We start from the raw sequence: 19,001 nt of genomic DNA on the forward strand, positions 1-19,001 counted from the left end.
ACGTCTAAAATAATTTCCATGTGGTCAGGCAGGCAGGTTGGTAAACACAGGTATTTCAGTGGATTTTCTTCTCTTGGCTTCTCCTAGCTGAAGGAATGAGACTTTTCTTTTTAGCTGTAGTCCAGAAGAGGCTAAGTGTGATCATCCTGATGGCTGTAATGACCAGAGCCACTTGGTCGGATGACCAAAGGTCCTGACGTGGACACTGGTGATAGAGTTGAGATATACGTGATCACCAATGGAGAAGAAGGTTTCTTCTCTTAAACTAAAGCTTCTCTGAAATACTGCTTTGTTCAAAAACTTCAAGTTTTGTGGACCTGTGTCCTGTTAAGTGTGTCACTGTGATGAATTCTCTGGGGATTTTCAAAGGTTTGAAGTGTAGTTTGGAGCCCAGTTCTTAGTGCAGCTGGTGGGACTGACTCACATGATTCTCATGCAACTTTGAATATATTTTGCAAGGTTTGGGCTTGCTTGGAGGTCTCTCTTGGGCCATGCACTGAACAGCTGGGAGGAGACCACTGATTCCTGCATTCTCACTGACTTGCAGGCCTCTGGAAAGGCTATTGTTTTGAACCGCAACTTTTAACTGATGAAGTCATATTGAAGGTTACCAGACCTAAAGTGCTTGAGGTCGTTCTTAAATGAGAGCAATACCTTGTTTTCCCTTAAAGGAGTATTTGCTTGGTCCTTGTTGGAAAAAACCTCCTTGTAATATGACAAGTTTTACCTATTACATCTCCAACTTGCTGTTTTGTGTACAGTTTTTTGAGAACCCCTTATGGCCAAAAAGGTCTCACGTATCCAGCCCTGGGGTTTGGCATGGCATGGAAATTGAACCGTTTTGTTGTCATTATTTTTTTCTGGTTCTTCCCAATAAGGGACAGTGTTGAGGTGCCTTGACTGATTATTTAGGGTCTTATTTTCAATCTCCTGTGACTATGTGATAGAGGATTTTGGGGTTTGGGTTGGGTTTTTTTGTTGTTGTTGTGATACTGGATTTTGTTGACTTGCTGGAGAACATTGTCAGAGATAAAAATGTGCTTCAGTAGTTTTGCTCTTTCCTCTTGGAGAAGGCTGGAGAGTTAGGCAGCTGCTGCTCATCCTAGGATTTTCCTTGAGCGATGCACAGGAATACTAGACTGACTGCACTTGCCTCTTTACAGTCCATAAGGCATGGAAAGAAGCTGAGGTAATTTAATGCATAATTTGCATATCAAGAAATCAACTCTTTGGACGTTTGATTAAAACATACAGTGTTGGTGGCCTGAGGAGTTTATCCACCTCTGCTTTGGCAGAGGACAGGGTGTCATTTATCTGCGATAGCTGTGTAACGTGTTCTTCTGGCAGGGCTAATTTTGAAGATGTCTTGGAGGCTACTGCTGGCTGCCTACCAGGTTTGGGTCTTCAGGATCAGAGATGCCCACCATCAGGGTTCATTAGTAACATTTGTTCACTTTCAGGAACAATGTGGTGAATGTAAAGCCTGGTATCAAGACTAGAGAGTTCAGGTCTTAGAAGCTTGAGGGGATGGCATGGTGTTCTGCTGAGGCATCCATGGGCATGGTGGGTGTTTTTCCTTGTGTCCTCACTATTTTGCATTCAGCAGAGTTCTTAGCCAAGACCCTTTAATTTAAGAACTTTCCCTTCCAAGGATGAAGCTTATCAGCCCTCAGGGCACAATGCAAAGTTTACTGGCTTCCTTCATGAGGGTGTTAGGAAATTCTTCAGAGGACTGACTCCTGGGTTGAATGGACCTTGTATTAAATTCTAATCTTTCACAGCTAACTTGAGGTAATAAATGGTCTTCACCCATGTGTCTGGAGAACTTGCAAAGTAGGTTTGAGCAGTTTTCCTTTCAAACACGTGGTATTTTAGCCAGTATATCTTGCTGCATATTACAGTCTAGAGCGCAGAGACCTCTTTCCCCCTTCTCCCGATGACAGGTTCCTGGTCGTTGACTGAATCGTGTTGTGTGCCTTCACACCCGTTTCCTTCTCCAAAAAAAGGTTTGTTTTTTTGTTTTACTTCTAACTTACTTTCTGAGAGTCCTGAACTGAGATGCTGAGGGGCAGACATCACTTATACATAGAGAAGGTTGTAAAGATGGTTGTTGCCAACGTAAGTGAAAATAATTATAAACTTACTTTAAGCTTAGTGAACTCAAAGTAAGGATTTAACCTTTGCTTGGCTGGTGATAGGATGGTGTAACTCATGGGGGTGTCATGGTGTGATTCTTACATCTTCAGGGACAGTAAAGAATCCTGCAAATTCACTTTTCTGTTAGCCTCTGGTTTATTTCCCCCTTCTAGAGCGGGATAATGTGGGTGCTCAGAGGTGCATATGCTCGTAACACACTGATCTGGTCTTTCATCGTGAGGATTTGGTTTCATGGGATACAGTGTGTGTAGTTTATTTACTGATCCTGCAGAGAGATTTCTGCTTTGTAACAGAGAGAACCCTAATGAAGTGATCTTGGACTACAGTAATTGGGCAGAACAGCAAAATAATGTCATCATTTTTATTTAAATGGAAAAAACAAAGAAACAAAACATTAGGTATCTAAAACAATCAGTGTTACAAAAGCAGGAACCCTTGGGGTTGAAATGTTTTCTTGAATTGTTTTTTAATAACTTGATAGCTAACCAGTTGTAAAAAGTGGGGTCAGGAGACAGCTGCCTCCTCTTTTATTTCCTCTGATGGCATGCAATCCCTGTACCACAGGAGATGTCTTTGGAGTTGTTTAATCCTATAGGATTTTTTTCTTTTAACTGAAATGATAAATTTCGACTGGGAGGTAATGACAGGGCCACAGCAACTGAGAATATGAAAGTCAAATCTACATACCTTGTTTCCAGGCAATAGGCACGAGGACGGGACGCAGAGTGACTCCGAAGACCCCGTGGCGCCCAAGGCAGAGAAGGAGACAACGACGGGCAGCGAACGTGCGACGGAGCAAACCAGGCTGCAGCGCCAGATGAGGCGTGATCCCCACGAGATGCTGCACAACAAGCAGGCCTTTGTCATCGAGTTCTTCGAGGACACACCACGGAAGAAGCGGTCACAGTCTTTCACACACAGCGCTCACTCGTCCCAGAGCGACACTGATCCGGGGCTGAAGACCAAGGTTGAAAAGCGCAAGAGTGCGTTGCCGGCAGAGAAGCTGGGAAATGCAGTACCACCGTCCCACCTTGGAGCCCAGGCAGGCAAACCCAATAACAGCTCCTCCGGGACCCAAAGAAGTAGCTCCTTCAAGAGGGAGAAGACAGAGGATCGGATCAGCTCTTCGTCCTCCTCTGCTTCCAGAGCGTCAGCCAAAACTTATGGGAGCGTTGGGAGGAAGTCTAAAATGGCGCAGGATTTTATGGCTGAGTACTTGCGGGAGACTGCTCAGTCTGGGAAGCCGAGCGCTGAGAAACCGGCACCTCTGCCTGTGCCGGTAGCTCCACGCGTGGTTATATCGTCAGAACCAGAGCCTGCCTCTGCTCCACCTCCGGAGATAAAGTCAGCCCAGGGCAGGAGGAATGATGAGGAAGACAGTGTGAGTGAGACGGGCACATACACCATCGAGACAGAGTCACAGGATAAAGAGGTGGAGGAAGCGCGAAAAATGATAGATCAGGTAAATGCTGCTTTTCTGTGCTTGGTCAGTGAGCTAAGGGCTGAAGGCTTGGGCTTCTGCACCATGTGCTGGATGGCCTAACTTCATTAGCTGCTGCCGTGAAGGACTGCTCCCTTTTGAATTGGGTGCAGTGGGGGTTTATGGTGAGGGGTGGGAAGTCATCCTGGGACACCTGTGTTAAGGATAGGCCCCAATAAACTGAGAGACTGGTCTTTAAAAAACCCTAACAAAAACCAAACTTACAAACAAACAAAAAAGCCACAGAGTACAAGGAGGCAAGGTAAGCCCACAGGGAATAGCTGCCTTGCTTCCAAAATGGGATTTGGATGCAAAAGTGCAAGAATGGGCTTGCCATCTGTTTAGGGGAAAGGCAACAACAGAATAAAGATCAGGCTGATCCTGACAAGAGCTGTGGCTGGGAGCAGCTCTGCTCTCTAGGACTGCTCCCAAGCCTCTACCTTGGCATTGCATCACCTCTTGCCCGCTGTTACGAAGATGGGAGCCGCAGTCCATCACTGATGCAGCATCCTGTGGTAGGCCAAAGGAAATGCAGGCCAAGGGCTGGTGCTCTTGATCCTTCACAAGCCTTAGTGGTAGGTGGTTCTGTATTTGACTGTGCCTGGTTAGAAAGGGAGTGCTTGCTGGCAGGGCAAGTGGCAGCTAGTTGAGATAGCAAAGGGTGTGGTCTAGGGCAGAGGCAATCCTAGCTGGATCTATACTTGCTTGGATTTTGCAAAGTGAATGATAGCCTAAAAACAAAACTTCAGAGATGAGGGAGAGGCTTAAAAAAACCCACCCAACTAAGCAACCCCAGGGCAAACCAAAGTTTGGCTGATTTTCAGGTTTAGCTTTCATCTGCGGTCTGTTATGAAAACAAAACCGACAAGTTGCTATGAAGATTTAGTGAAGTGTAGGCAGGAGGATGGTGAGGTTTAAAGGAAGCCTTAATTGAACCTGGCTTTAGAGCTTTGTATACGGTGTACTGTGAGCCTGGATCTAACTTCCCTCTTTTGTTTATTTATTACATTTGTTCCTTACATCTTGTTTGAAATGTGATCGGAAGCTTTCAGGGCAGGGTGTTTAAGCCACAGCAAGGCTCTTGTCCTGACATTAGATGGTTAATTGTTCTGGTGGGTAAATATGAGGAAAAATGCCATAAAGATACAATTATTTCTGGGGAGTAGTCTTGGCAGCCGTGTGACTCGGGCAGGCAAGCTGGCCAAGTTCTGCTCCTGACTCTGCCATGGACTTGGTGCAGTGCAGACCTGCCACTTGGGAAACAACTAATAACTGGACCTCAGTGTTTCTGTCCAGGAAGAAAGATTATATGAATTCTGGACTTGCTGAGGTTTTGAAGTGACTCTGCTTTTTATTCCCCCGCCATTGCACACACACTTTTTTAAATAGAAGTGAGAGTGGAGAACTTTATGGCTATCTCTGCCTAGCCTAGGCACCTTCATGGTGGCATCTTCCTCTGAACTACTTGTAGTCAGGGAAGAGAAACAAGCACTTCCGAGGCATGGGACTTGGTCACCTCCTGAGGAAGGCCTGTTTATCTCCAGAGGGAATCTGGCCAACTAGCTCAAACACTCACCCATCTCAGAGGTGCATCCTTTCCCAGGGCCTTGCATGCCAGTGCAAGGCTGCTTTGCTGAGCCCACTCTGTGCTACAGTCTATGAAAGACCCTGGAGATGGAGCTTCCCCATTTTTTTTTTCTAATTCTCCACGAATGAGCTGGTAAATACCTCTCCTGACACTCATCCTAAATTTCTCAGGGCTGAAAAGGGACTCCTTTTCAGTGCAAGTTACTACTGTTAAAGGCAACACACTGAAATAATGAGGTAGAGAGGAAAGGTGGGTGTGAGTGGGATTCTATGAATAAGTGTATTTAAAGCTGCTACTGTGGAGTACATAAGAAAATGATTTACATAGTTTGTATGGAAGCGTTGGCAAGTGTTTCTGGGCCTTTGGGATCATAGTTTGTGTGTGACTAATGCTTTGTGGATTTGGATTTTGGGCTAATACTTTTCTATTTTCTGGGTTTTTAATCTTTCCCATGCAAATACCTTTTCAGGTTTTTGGTGTTCTTGAGTCGCCCGAATTTTCCAGAATCTCTTCAGCCTTTAGACCAATAATTAAAGGTGAAAAAGATGACTCCGGTTCTCATCAGCATCTAATCAGTGAAAATGGCACTAGTCAGAAGTCACCCTTGCTCCAGGCATTTGCCTCAAAAGCTGTGAGTGGGTCTCAGGCTGATGCACAGGTATGGGCAGTCCAGGTGGATTTGCTGGGATGGTGGATGTGTTAGATGGGTTTTCTGTCTGAATGGAAATGTGATGCGTAGATTGATTTCCATTTTGAGGAGACTGAGTGATGCGTGTATGAGAGGAGAGATTTTTGTGGCTAGGATTTGGTTTACAAACCATCTTTCTGACACCATCTTCCCCACCTTGTAGATGTCTGCAGCATCTCAGGGGAATCAGAAGTGGGTGTCTAGGTGGGCGAGCCTTGCGGACAGTTACTCTGACTCTGCATCTGTCTCTGGGCAGGGTGATGGAGGTACAGGTAAGTCTCATCCTGACATTACTGTTTAAAGGTGGCTGAATCTAAGCCAGAATGATATGAAAAGTAGAAATTAAGGGCTTCTGTGCATCTGGCTGTGGCTTATTTTCTTTTTTAGCTAATGTATTTGGGGATGGGAAGGACAGAGTGAATTGTTCCCAATGGACTAAAGATGGAGAGAGCCTCTGGTTTGCATTTCAGAGTCATCCAAGAAATTCTTAAATGTTACATATGACATGACTAAAGGACACCTGGGAAGAAGAAAGGGCCTTGGGTGTTAACTAGCCCTGAGAAGTGATTCTTTAGACTGCCTTATGATGCCAGATGAAAGCCCTTTGCAAGTTGCCTTGGACTGAATTGCTGACTTGTGCTTTTTTAAAATGGTGTGCTTCTCCTGTGTCTGGCTGTGCTGAGCATTTTAGGCTGTTCTAGAGTTTGCTGTTGGGTGGCAGGTTTGAAGCGTGGAGATCAGTGTAGAAAACTGGGTATGGAGGGGAGCGGGTGAAGATCAGACTCCCATTGTAACTGGGAAGACAGCTTACAGACCCTGTGGTCCTGTTAGTGGGTGAGAAATGGAGAAGTGTGCTGCTTTGGCTTTTGTAAACTTTTTCAACTTTTTTGGTTGGAAATATTTGTCACTACCTTCTTGACATCAACAGCTATAGATAGATTCAGTAAAGATGAGAAGAAACCTTTGTTTCACAGGTCATTGCCACTGTTTTCACACTGTGTGAGAACCTGACTCCTGGAGCATTTGAAGTATTACCATAGTCAAATAACCAGTTATCCTGGTATTTAAAGGCAGTATCAGATATGAAGTCCTGGCCAGCGGCATGGGAGAAATAAGAGTGCTCTTTCTATGAAGTGTGTCCATACTGATAAGCCCACCCATGCTGGGGCGGCGAGCTCTAATTCAGAGCCTCTTAACTGTTACAGGGTCTTTCTCCTGAGACTTTGCTGTGGGATAGGATTGTATGAGAACTTGTACTGTGAAAAACACCATCTATTTAGTCAAATGGGCTACGTTGTGTAGAATGGCACTTAAGCCACTGCATCACTGCAGCGGTTTGTCTGATGGCTTTTCATCTGATTCCTGTGGCCTCATTTATGGTAGACAGATGTCAGCAATGCCGTTAGTCTCTAAAGTATGTGCTTGTACTGAGAGGTATATTATGGGAGAATGAATCTGAAACCCTACCTTGAGAGAGGGAAGGTGTTGAGCGCTCTGATCCAGCAAAGGAATTAAGTGTGGTGTCTGTACTGGTAAACCTGAGGGAGCGAGCACCAGCCAGGCCCTATTCATGTTCATACTACATAAAAGCTTAGTTCTAAGCACATGTCTTGTGAGTGCTTTTGTGGACTCACACTTTGCAGGATCAAGCTCTTCCTTAATAAATAAGTGGTACAGTTCTACAACAATTGATTCTTGTCCACTTAACTCTCTTCAGAAAGTGCTGTAGTCCCAAAACCTGGGGAACCAGAAAACGCTGTGCCATTGAGAACAAGGCGCCTTCTTCCCCAACTCCCACCAAGTGATAAATCAGACAGCCCTACACCCACAGTCCTGGTTTGCCAGGAGTCCTATTCTGAGGTTACCAAGAGAACCATCGTGAAGGACCACTGTGTGGAAGCCTATGGTGACCCCAGCAGCCGCCTCTTCATCCAAGAAGACTTGGATCCAGATAGCCTCAGCGATGCCAGTAGGTCTGATGATGGCTTCAGCACAGAAAAAGGCAAGAAATATAAAGAGAACAATAAAATGCTAGAGCAGATGGGGGAAGACACAAGATCGGAGAGCCGACAGCCAGGAGCCTCCCGGGTTTCAAACGTGAGAGCTGTAAGTGAGCCAGTTTCTACTTCGTTTTACATTGGTGATGACAGCAACGATGTGGGGATTCCCTCCAAGCTCTCCTTAAGCGTGTCCCATGCTCGAGCAGACAAAGATGGCAAGGATCAGGAGTTTTCCTTCAAGTCTGTTGGCCCACCAGTTCCTGGAAAGCCACCGGTCAAAGATGTTAGTGCTTACATAAATGCAGCTGGCAGAGTGGTTATTTCCCTTCATCAGAGTCTTCCTCAAGATCAGGAAAACATGGCAGGAAAGGAAACATCATCTTTTGTTAGACAGGAAAGTTTTACCAAAGATAAATCAAGCAGTGGTGTTCCTCAAAATAAACTCCCGCATATTTCAAGTCACCCTCTGCTTAAAGATTTAGAGGCTGTTCGGTCAACTCGTATGGACTTTGGTCAGGAGACTCATCTTCTCCTTAAGGACACTGAAACTGCCTTGGCAGCACTGGAAGCCAAATTACTTGGTCAAAGCCAACAGCTGGAGCCCTCGGAAACTGCTGGTCAGCTGGAGGACTCCTTGTCAGGGGACTCAGACGTGGACACTGCCAGCACGGTCAGCTTGGTGAGTGGCAAAAACGTCCCGACGAGCGCCCCGAAACGCAAAGCGATCGTGAGCTTGCAAAAAGAGAAATCTTCCTCCACGCCGTCCATCCAGGACCAGTGTGGGCAGCCCAGCGCTCGGGACAGGCTGACAGAGAAGCGGAAAACGCAAGCACCAGAGTCATCAAACCGCGCGGAGGCCGCCAAACGCTTCCAGATGAAGCGGAGCGCTGGGACTCGAGGGTCGCTTGACTTCACGGATGACGAGAGAAGCTCGAGCTTGCCCTACTTGCCCGTCCCCGATGCAGTTGTGTCTGACCACGAGCACTCGGTAACCCGGCCAGTTCCCAGAAGGAAACCTTTTACTCAGGCCACCAAGGAGGACCACAGCAAAACAACCTCGAATGTGCAGAAAATCCAGCAAGTTCTCACCCGCTCCAACAGTTTATCCACCCCACGGCCCACAAGGGCCTCAAAGCTACGTCGTGCCCGGCTGGGAGATGCTTCAGACAACGAATGCGTTGATACTGAGAAAACAGCCTCCAACACTGAAGCCACCACTCCAAGCCCCAAGCAGTCCACAGAGACGAAGAAGCTTTCCCGGCTGGACATCCTCGCCATGCCGAGGAAACGGGCAGGTTCGTTTACGGTGCCCAGTGACTCCGAGACGGCGCAGTCGAGGACAGGGTTTTCGGGCCGGAGTGTCGAGTCCTATCGGAAGACGGGTGTTTCAGAGGTTAGAGCCGCGGCGAGGAAAACGGCAGCCGCTGCCTCTGCGAAGCAGCCTTTCAGCAGGACCCGTTCAAGCAGTGTCAAGTATTCCTCCTCATCCAGTAAGTGCTTGTGCTTTGTTTCTCCTCTGTTACCCTCTTTCTGATTTATAGGCTGCACATGGTTGCCAAGGATTGATGTCTCGGTAATACGAGCGCTGCATTGGTGAGTACAAAAGTCTGCATTAACGAGCGGTATGGAGGCTGAGATTTCCTGTGGGTTTGGAGACAGCAGAGCATCTCTCATACCCAGTGAGATATTACTGTGGTGTTGTCTGTGAGGATATTGCAAATAGCTGGTTTTCTTCTTTTTTTTTTTTTTTAGCGACTTTGTTTTTTGAACAGGAACAGGTTAGCCATTTTTGTGTTAAAAAGGTAGAATTTGATGCCTTTCCAGTGCTACAAGGAATTCTGTTCTGTTTTTCTTTGACTTCTAAGATTCAGAGTTTGCTCCCAGAGAGCTTATAATGGTGTTGATGACCGCTGATGTCCAAGGTGGCAGGTTTGAAGGTATCTGAAACAGGAGAACAAGAAATAAATATCCCTGAGTTGTGAAGGCTGTTCCCTTGTTCTTCCTGTAAATGCAAATGTGGAGCTGGACACTACACATTGACTGCCCCAAGAGATTCCCACTAATGTGTATTTTCATTCACTTCTACCATAGGTAAGGCAGGTGCCCAGTTGTGTTTCCCACAAGGTGGAGGTTTGGGGGCTGTCTTGCCCTGTAGCTGTGCCCTCAACAGACCCTTGCAATATCAGCATTTGTCATATTGAAATCAGCCTTTAATTAAGAGGTGGGGACAATGCAGATGATAACTAAGATGGTAACTGGTAATCAGAAATCTAGAGGTTGTCCCCAACACCTTTGGTCTAAGTCCTGGTCTATGCCCATAGTCCTTGACCTACCATGGATGTGGTAAAGCAGATCTGTTTGCTTAGGTTTTTAGGAATGATGGGGGGGCAAAGGGACAGGAAGAACCCCTTAGGCTGGGTTTCTCAGGCCTGTTGAGAGGGATGCTATTTTCAGCAGATCTGTGTTTCTTGTAGGGGGTCTTGGAGTTCTGGATGTGTCCTTTTTGTATATTTTCATACAGTTGAAATAATTATATTTCTTGCAGTATTCATTTTTATTGCATGCTAAAAATGTTATTTGCTGCTTGTTTTGATTTGGATTGTTTTAGTGCATTCAGCTTCCCTTTTATTTTAATGATTTTTTTCCTACACATATGTATATGCATATAAATCAAATGTGAATAAGCTAAAAGAGTATGTACAGTCTCTTCTCTTGCCTTTTTTGAGATGATGCTATTACTGACTTCTTGTTAATAACAAATTTAAAGCAAAAAAACGTGGTCAGAGTTTTCTGAACAGGAGGCACTCTTTGCACTCCCTCTGCCTTTGGACCACAGACTTCAAATCATTTGGATAAAAATGATAAGTGTTTGCCAGTTCTTGGTTTAAATGAATTGGTTTTTGATTTCCAGAGCTCTGTAGCAGCATGCTAACACCTTTCCTTGTGCATAGTTGCAGCAGATGATGCTAATCCTTTCTCTGAATTAGTTGCTCTTAAAATACTAACCTCCTAATTCCTTGATAGGATTGTGGACCTGGCACAAGTTCTAAGCATACTAGTATACTTTGTGCTTTGTCGTGCTATACCAAGTGTGTGATGCGTGTTCCTATACTAATGCTATTATACGTAGAGTGAATCAACACCTAGCACCCCGTTCCTGAAACAAAAGTGAAACATCGATAAACTGAACTATTGCACTGTGCCATCAAGACGTTTTTTAGCATGATACAATAACCCTTGAAAGCCTTGGGAGTAAGGAGGCAGATGTAGCTGATTTATTCAAGGACTTCTTAAAGCATTCGGCTAACCACAATAGTTTCCAACTCTCCCAGTGGGAGAAAGTTAATCTCACTAACAGAGGAACAGAATGAACTATCTGGCCATGAGACAAGAAATGCCAGTAGATTTTTTGGGCTATCTGAAGTAACTTCATGTGAAATGCACAGATAACATCAGAATAATCCAAGTTATGAATTCTGAAAGCTAAGGGCCTGTCTCCCCTGCTCCTCTGTGTACATGATTTGTTAACTCAGTGTAATTTGAATGGTACTGAGGGATTTGATTCTGATTTCCCTTGGCATACAGGGATGGAAAGTCAGGCTCTTCATTTTAAAATTGCTGTTCAATGACAGGGTGACCTCTTGATTCTAAACCTGTGTTTAAAAAAAAAAAAAGATATCTCTACTGATGGAATATGAGCAAATTTATTTTTTTCACTGTGTCTGTGTGTATATATATATAAAAATCCTAAGCCAAGGCATTTATGTAGCTATAGCTGAGATAGCAATGTCTAGCAATACTTTTTTCACTATACAGTAATTATCTATAGTTTCTACCTGTATCTTACATGCTAAACTTGTTACTTTTGTTTGTATGTTCTATGATGCTGGCTTAATTTGCTCACAGTGTTTCAGTGTTATGCTAATCTTGGTAACACAGTGAAGCTTTTAGGTGTTGTAATTTTAAATAACTTGGCTGGTTCTGTGTTTGGTGGGTCTTCATTCTCCAGGGAAGGATGGAAGGGAATGAAGCGGTGTCCATAGAGAGTGTAGTGAGGCAGCGAACACCAGGAGCCCAGTTTTCAGATAAGGACATCTTGATGCTTCCAATGCAAGGAGGACCTGGGTGTCTACAGATCTGCAGAACCGGTTGGGATAAGTGGGCAGCTTCCACTTGGCTCCAGGGGTTGTAGCCAGTCCTGACTGTGTGAACACTCTTTCTTGTAGAGTGTCATTAATGGTGAATTGCGAGGCAGGAGGTGAATGTGGGAGTGTGGACTCTTGCAAATAACACCAAGCACCATAGTCTGTTCTTCTCTCAAAAAATCCTCCTTTTGCTTGTACTTGCAGCTGATTGGAAAGGTGTCTGCAGGCTTGAAAATTGGGCTCTTTTTAGAAAAGGACTTCTGTGGGGCTATGAGGAGTCTGAAATGTGTGCTACTTATACACAGAGCTTCTGTGCATGGAAAGCCAAGTCTGTGGTAATAATTTACTACATTGGAGTTGTTAACACAGTCATTTTTCTTTTCCATTGGAATTTCCCACTCCAAATTTGTATAGTGAATGGGAGCCATAGAAGTGCTCAACTTTCAAATAAGCTCTGAGAATGTGCTGTTTGACTTAAAATCTGCACAGAAACTCTCCTTTCCTTGTGCTCTTGGGCTAGTTTTGTGTTACCTTTTTGCCCTTTTGTAGTTACTCTTTACTACTTTCCTTGGTCTGAAACCAATTCATTTTTTATAAGCATCAAGGCGGAGACCACAGGGTTCAGATTACACTTCTACTTCGGAGGAGGAATATGGCTCAAATCACAGCTCCCCTAAACACAAACGCTCCCATACTTCAACAGCCACACAAACACCGAGGGTACGTGGCTCTGGGCTGAGCAAGCAGAAGCACAACGGCAGAGAAACAGATGATGATGAAGATTTTGATGACCACCCTGACCCCTACAACTTCATGGCGCAAACAGCAGAGATAGCAGAAATAGCCAGGTGAGGTGGGGCTGTATGTATTGACCCACATGTTGAAAATGGGTTGAGTTTTCCTTGGTGTTCAAATCAAACCCGTGTGTGGCGGTAGAAGGAGAGGCACTCTCTCCTGTTTGTGTGGCCCCCACCTCCTTGCTATCTGAACATCGATTTGTTCAGACTTGGAAGGCTTTCATGAAGCTTTACAGCCTGTGCTAGGATCTGCTGGTTGTACCTTCTCTCTAGAAAATGCCAAGGTGCAGGGCATTGTATCTTGGCTTGTTTCTTGTTCAAGCTGTGGACGTGTCTTCTCTTGTAGCTTGAAATCTGTCAAAAGATTAAACTGTCTATACCTGCTTATCTCTGCTTTCGCTGGAGGTCACTGTGTGTGCATGGAGTGGTTGGTGTGAACTGTCCTAATTCTCTGCAGAGGAAGTCAAATGGATTAGCAAAGTCTGAATATGTAAACTGTCGAAGCTGCTTTGCCTGAAGCCTGTGAGGGAGCAGTAAGCAGTCTCTGCGGGGCAGAAACTTCTTTGCTTGGCACAACTGAATCCAAATCTGTCTAGGCCTTGTGTATAAGTGAGTTGTTGCTTAGCTTGATGTCCCTGGATACGGGAGCTATTGTATACTGGTGGTCTGATGGTTGCCTGGAGGACCTCATCAGTAAAGCAAATAGATTCCTTTTTTTAAACAGTGGCATTTGAGGTTTGACATCTCTAATATGCAGCTGTGTTATGCCAACTTTCCAGAAATACTGGTCTTCCTTTGTACTGGCCATACTTGAAATACTTTCGACTGAGGAAGCAGTCTTCTGTCTGCTTTTGGTCAGCGTTTCCATGTCACCCGTATCACTTGCTGCACTGATCTCGAAAGGGCTTTTCTTGTGTGAACAGTGCTGTCAGGCTGCTAGAAAGTGTGTCAGCCTTCAAACCAGCCCGCATTACCTGTGTGGCACAAAGTGTGCGTGTGGGAGATGCTGTCTTCCCTCCTAGCAGGGTTCCTAGCGCAGGAGAGCGCTTCGGGTTGCAGCAGCTATAAATAAATGGTTGCGTCAGACTTGTCTGGCGCTGCACGTTGCAGGGCTCGGTCACAGAGTCTGCTTCGTAATGTAATTGCAGTTCTGATTTCCGTTGCTGCTCCCACATTAACTGGGAAGGGCTTAGAGGAGCCAGAGAGAGTTAAAAGGGAAAATGCTACTTGTTTACAGTAAGTGAATCACATAATGGGTGCGTCCAAACCAGCAGGGATAGGGGGCACCTTAGGCAGGCAGATCAAACTGCTTTTTATTAGTTCCATTATGCATTTTCTTTCCAAGGAAATGTTTTGATGAGCTGACAGTTTTATTACATTGCTTCATTTTTCAAATTAAAGAAGAAAGTCTCTTTCAGGTGAAGGTAGCTAGCTGGAAGATTATTCTTTTCTCTCAGAAGCTTTTCTTTAAAATTACCACAACAGCTACTTTTGGACTGAAGGGGTTTTTTTAAGCTCTGCTAGCAACAATCCAGAGAGTTAGAAACTGTTTTTGAGATCTAGAGCAAGTAGAGCAGAGTGCAGCAATCGCTGAGTGTTAACTGGATACCTGTCAAGGGGCTTGAAGTTTCAAAATTTGGTTTCTGAAAACCAGATCCCTCTAAGGTATGCCGTGCTTACCCTGGTAATCCCTCAGCCCTTCTGGAGAATGTGGATGTGTACTTTGATTTACAGTCTATAAACCACAAAGGAGAAGGAAAGAGAGTTTGAAATTTTATTACTTAAGTAATAAAGAAAAAAGCTGTTCCTTGTATGGGTTTTTTAAGGGAAAAGAAAGAAGTGTCAAGAAGAAAAAGTGGCCATGTTCTGTGAAATTAGAAAAAAAAGGAAGTAGAGTGGATGGATGGGGGAGCAATAACATAATGCTTCTTTATGGATTGTCTCCAATACTTTCTGGTAGTGTGTAGTCACTAGAATTTGCTTTTTATCAAATCTCTCCTTTGAAGCTGGGTTCAGGAGGGGAGTGCGTTTATTTTGTTCCTCTTGTACGCAGCCAGAGTATTCCTCAGCATCCTGTCAAGGCACCCCCCAAAAAAACCTGCTTTCCCTAGCCTCTGCAGAGGTTATAATTCATACAAACTTTTGGTGGCTGCTCCTTTTGGATTTTATGAGTATGAGGCTTGTTGTATCATGTGTCCTAATGGCTCTGCTGCATGCCCTGTGCTTCAGACTCAGCCAGACCTTGGTGAAGGATGTGGCCATCCTTGCTCGAGAGATTCACGATGTTGCTGGGGATGGGGACTCACAGAGTTCATCGGGGACAGGACCAAGCACCTCCCTCAGCTCTGTGCCCAACACTCCCGCTTCCACCATATCAGCGAGAGAAGAGGTAAGATCCCAAATGACAGCAATCTCCGCCTCTGAATGCGAGCAAGTTTGCAGGGTACGGTTGCGGTGGGAGACCAGGGCAGCATTCCTAGTTGCTGCAGCATTAAAAAAAACCCCTCGCTCCCTGCCCCCCTAAAAAACACTAGCAGAAAGATTGACTGCAGTCTCTTTAGGGTGCTCTTTATTTTGCCCTCCCCTGTGCCACAGCCAGCCTTGCAAGAGGTGAGAGCGGGCTGCATGGGTCAAGAGCTGTATTGGATCTGGGCAGGTTTGGCTTTTGTTGGGGGCATCCTTACTGTGCCTCCAGGAAGCAGGAGGGCCCTGGTGTCAAAATGTTAGATTCCTCATATTATTGCCTAAAGGTCTTACAGTCTCTAGTGTGACTTTGGTCCCTGAAGTTTGCAACTGAGGAACAGGATGGGGTGGGCCTGCTGTGCTGCCGTAGCAGGGAGCCTGAGCCTCCCTTCTTGTTTCAGACAAGGCACTGACTGAGTGCTCTAGCTGCATGCTCTGTACCAGCTGTGTATTTTGTACCTCTGATGTGTCCTCTCTGCCAGGGCCCTTGAAACGCTGTGCAGGTGTTTCTTGAATCCCTTCCCTCCATCTGTGTATTGATAGGCAAGGGCAAGGACTCTGCTCCCCAGCCAGCGAGGTGGGCAAGGAGGAGGGCAGTTAGCTTGGGAAGTGCTGTCCTCCAGCTCTTCAGTGAAGCTGTGGCTTTCTCCTGAACTGTGTAGCACAGTTTGTCTGCACTGGAGTGGGGAGGAGAGCGGCGATTTCTTAATTTGGCTCACCACTGCTGCAGCGCAGGGACTCAGCTCAGCTCAAACTTGGCTGCAAGGTCACAAGGAGGCTCCAGCTGCTAAAGCAAAATTGTCTGTGCTGCTGTTAAATCCAAATTCCCTCCTGGCTACCACCAGCGTGGGCTTAAAAAAATATACAGCTCTCTTTATCTGCTGTTCAGCTGGGCCCCTTGGCCCTCTGTTGTCTTTGACTGTTCTGAGAATTGCAGACCTGTTCAAACCTGAGGACCAAACTAGTTGCCCTGTCAAGAGAGTGCTTGGAGGCCCTGTGAATCTGTTGTGGTCTCCACTGAGGGTGCAAAGCAGAAGTTTAGGCAGATACCCAGAAAATCAGGCGAGTGTGGCTGTGCTTGCATTAAGCTGAGTTCAGCTGCAGCCTGCTCAGGGAGGGTTTTTTTTCCTGGGGCCGTTGGGAGCCGCAGTGCACAAATGTTTCGCAATAACTTCAGACTCTGAGATAAAGTGTTTTATTGCTTTGTTTCCATGCAAGTGCCACACCTCCAAAACTGCCTTTTGTATTATTCTTTTTGAGCAGTTAAGGTGACAAACCTACCTTACTTCTGACTTGCAAATGAAACGTTTGCTTCTGGTTGGTAATGACCAGCACTCAGCACCCGCTTCCTTCCAGAAAAGCAAGGTATCTCCTTCTTTGTCGAGTGTCACTGAACAGTGCAGCTAAGTCAGGATACACAGAGGGATGTTCCCTGCTGCTAGAGGAGGAAGGATACCTCCAAAACAAGTGTTTTTACTCTGTGCAAAACGATGGGGTCCAAAGCTCATGGTAGCGGTGCTGAATGTCTTGCCACGATTGCTCAGACCCAGGCAAACTGAGGGTTTCTCTGCGATGTGGCTTTGCAGCGCTGCCGTGCACTGTGTGGGACGTGCCAGTCAGCCCCCTCGCAATAGTCCGGAGAGCCAGTGTAGGGCTGTGTCATGCCGTAGGTAACACTCCCAGCAGTATCCCCTGGTAGAGCAGTTTTTTTAGATCTTACGGTGGTGTAAATGGTGTAAACACAGGTGGCAGCCTGTGAAGACAGATCAAGAACCATAACCTGTGGCTTGTTCAGCCAGTGGTGGCTGAAACCACCATAAAGGCTTTTAAATAGACTGACTCCAAATAGGGTTGGATAGCACCGTGATTTCAGCAGGATCAGTGACTGGGAGGCCATTTGAGTTAAAAATGCCGGTATGCATCAGTGGAGGTGCCTTTACGTTAGCGATAGCCAGGAACAGGTTAAATCAGCAGGAATTTCTATTTGTGATGCTGAGATGTAGAGCTGAAGCCTGAATAGCTTGGGATCCTGAATGTGCATCTTGGGGGGGTCATGTTATGAATGGAAGTAATATAAACTGATGTGGGTTTAATAAACACACATCACGTCTTTGGAACTGGACTAGAATCAGTGGACATGCTTCCCTCGGTCTGGGTGCTGCTGAATCTGTGCTAAAATAATTATTTTTGCTTAATGCAGGGAAGTTGTTAGGAAATATCTGAAGATTAGTGTGTGTGATGCTAAACACTGTGAATTTTGTGAGTGTTTATTAAAAAACTTGATATTAATATTCTAGGAAAGGACATAGTAATGAGAAATAGCTACTGTAGTTGTAATAGTAATGTATTGAAATATCTGATAAAAGGAAATATGTGAATAAGAAATGTTTGCTGTGTGTGACTCTCATACTGCTCTGGCTCTTGCAGTGTTGTACGCCATTCTGCTAGCTCTTGAGTTTTCTGCTACTAAATATTTATACCTATTCTACTAAAGTGGGAAAAAATGCAGGAAAAATAAGTGCTGATGCTGGAATCACTTTTGAGGGTTTAATGTCATACCAGAAGCTTTACTTCAGACCAGTGTGTGGCACAGCATTTCTCAGCCTCAAATGAGCTGCTTTTAAAATTACTTTTATTACGAAGCTTGGTTAATGATTAAAATCATGAGTGTTTTCTTAAAAGTTAAGGTGGAGCCTTAGATTTAAACTTTATTCTTCATGTTCTATCCTTTCATGTCCAGTGTTTGCTTGGATCTTTGCCAGGGAGGTTTTCAGTTCCCCAGTGCGTGTTTGGGTGTTTTTGTTTGGTTTTGTTGCTCTTGGCTGTATAGTATATAATAACCTAGATTCCTGAGCTGAGCTGAGATACTGAGCTGAGTACTGCTACAAATTAAGCAAAAAATCCCCAAACAAACAAAAAAAAGGGTCCAGCAAGGGTGAAACCTTTGTGATTCCTGTTTACCAAAGCCATGGTTTGTGTGGGATGCCATGGGTTCTGGGTGTGTGTGTTTTACAGGACCCAGCTTTCTGCAAAGCCGAGCAGTCAAATTGAAGGCTCAGCTGCTGCAAGTGTAGTCAAGTGGGTCATCCCAAATCACTGGCCACTTCTGCAAATTTTAGCCCTGCACAAAATTCTTTCGGTTGGTCTTTTTTTAAAGTTGACAATGATATAGCAAAAACTTAAAAGCCCAATTATGTTTGTTAAGTTGTTGTTTAACGTACTGGGTATGAGTGTTGGTATGACGAGAGGAAATGCTTATGGGCGTGACAGAGCAGAAAGCATGAGAACAGACCAGGTCATATATGACAATCTCCTGGTGATGGGGGAGCAGGGGCTACCCTTAATGTGTTTTCAACTGGTTGTGCTGAGAACTGCTGGACTGTAGGAATATCTCGTTCCCTTCTGACATTGTTTCACCGCTGCAAGCAGCCTAACACTGTTTCTGCACTTCATGAAAGGATGCTTGAAAAAGAGAAGCATATTAGCTAAAACATTTTGGCTGTTGTGCCCCTGTACCATAATATCTCATACCTTCTGCCTGTGTATAATCCAAGTGCTATTGCATAGAGTGTGGGGAGCCTGGACCTTGGATGGCACATGGTTTTCTTGCAAGAGCTGTGTGCTTTGCCAGCCAAAGAGCCTCCTGGGCTGTATGTTTAGCCCATTCTCTGTGCTCAGAGGGC

The 19,001-nt window shown here is 45.2% G+C and overlaps 1 protein-coding gene across 1 annotated transcript in view; it reads left to right on the plus strand.

Annotated features, from left to right (window-relative positions):
* The window catches only part of CEP170B (centrosomal protein 170B), a 54,591-nt gene that overhangs the window by 29,926 nt on the left and 5,664 nt on the right, over window positions 1-19,001 (plus strand). The window contains exons 8-13 of the mRNA XM_010584120.1: window positions 2,856-3,619; window positions 5,695-5,883; window positions 6,077-6,185; window positions 7,631-9,403; window positions 12,657-12,906; window positions 15,085-15,244. Of these exons, the coding sequence (XP_010582422.1) occupies window positions 2,856-3,619; window positions 5,695-5,883; window positions 6,077-6,185; window positions 7,631-9,403; window positions 12,657-12,906; window positions 15,085-15,244 (3,245 nt within the window). The remainder of the gene's footprint in view (window positions 1-2,855; window positions 3,620-5,694; window positions 5,884-6,076; window positions 6,186-7,630; window positions 9,404-12,656; window positions 12,907-15,084; window positions 15,245-19,001) is intronic.

This window comes from Haliaeetus leucocephalus, unplaced genomic scaffold, assembly GCF_000737465.1.
Source record: "Haliaeetus leucocephalus isolate CR32 unplaced genomic scaffold, Haliaeetus_leucocephalus-4.0 Scaffold944, whole genome shotgun sequence".
NCBI lineage: Eukaryota > Metazoa > Chordata > Aves > Accipitriformes > Accipitridae > Haliaeetus > Haliaeetus leucocephalus.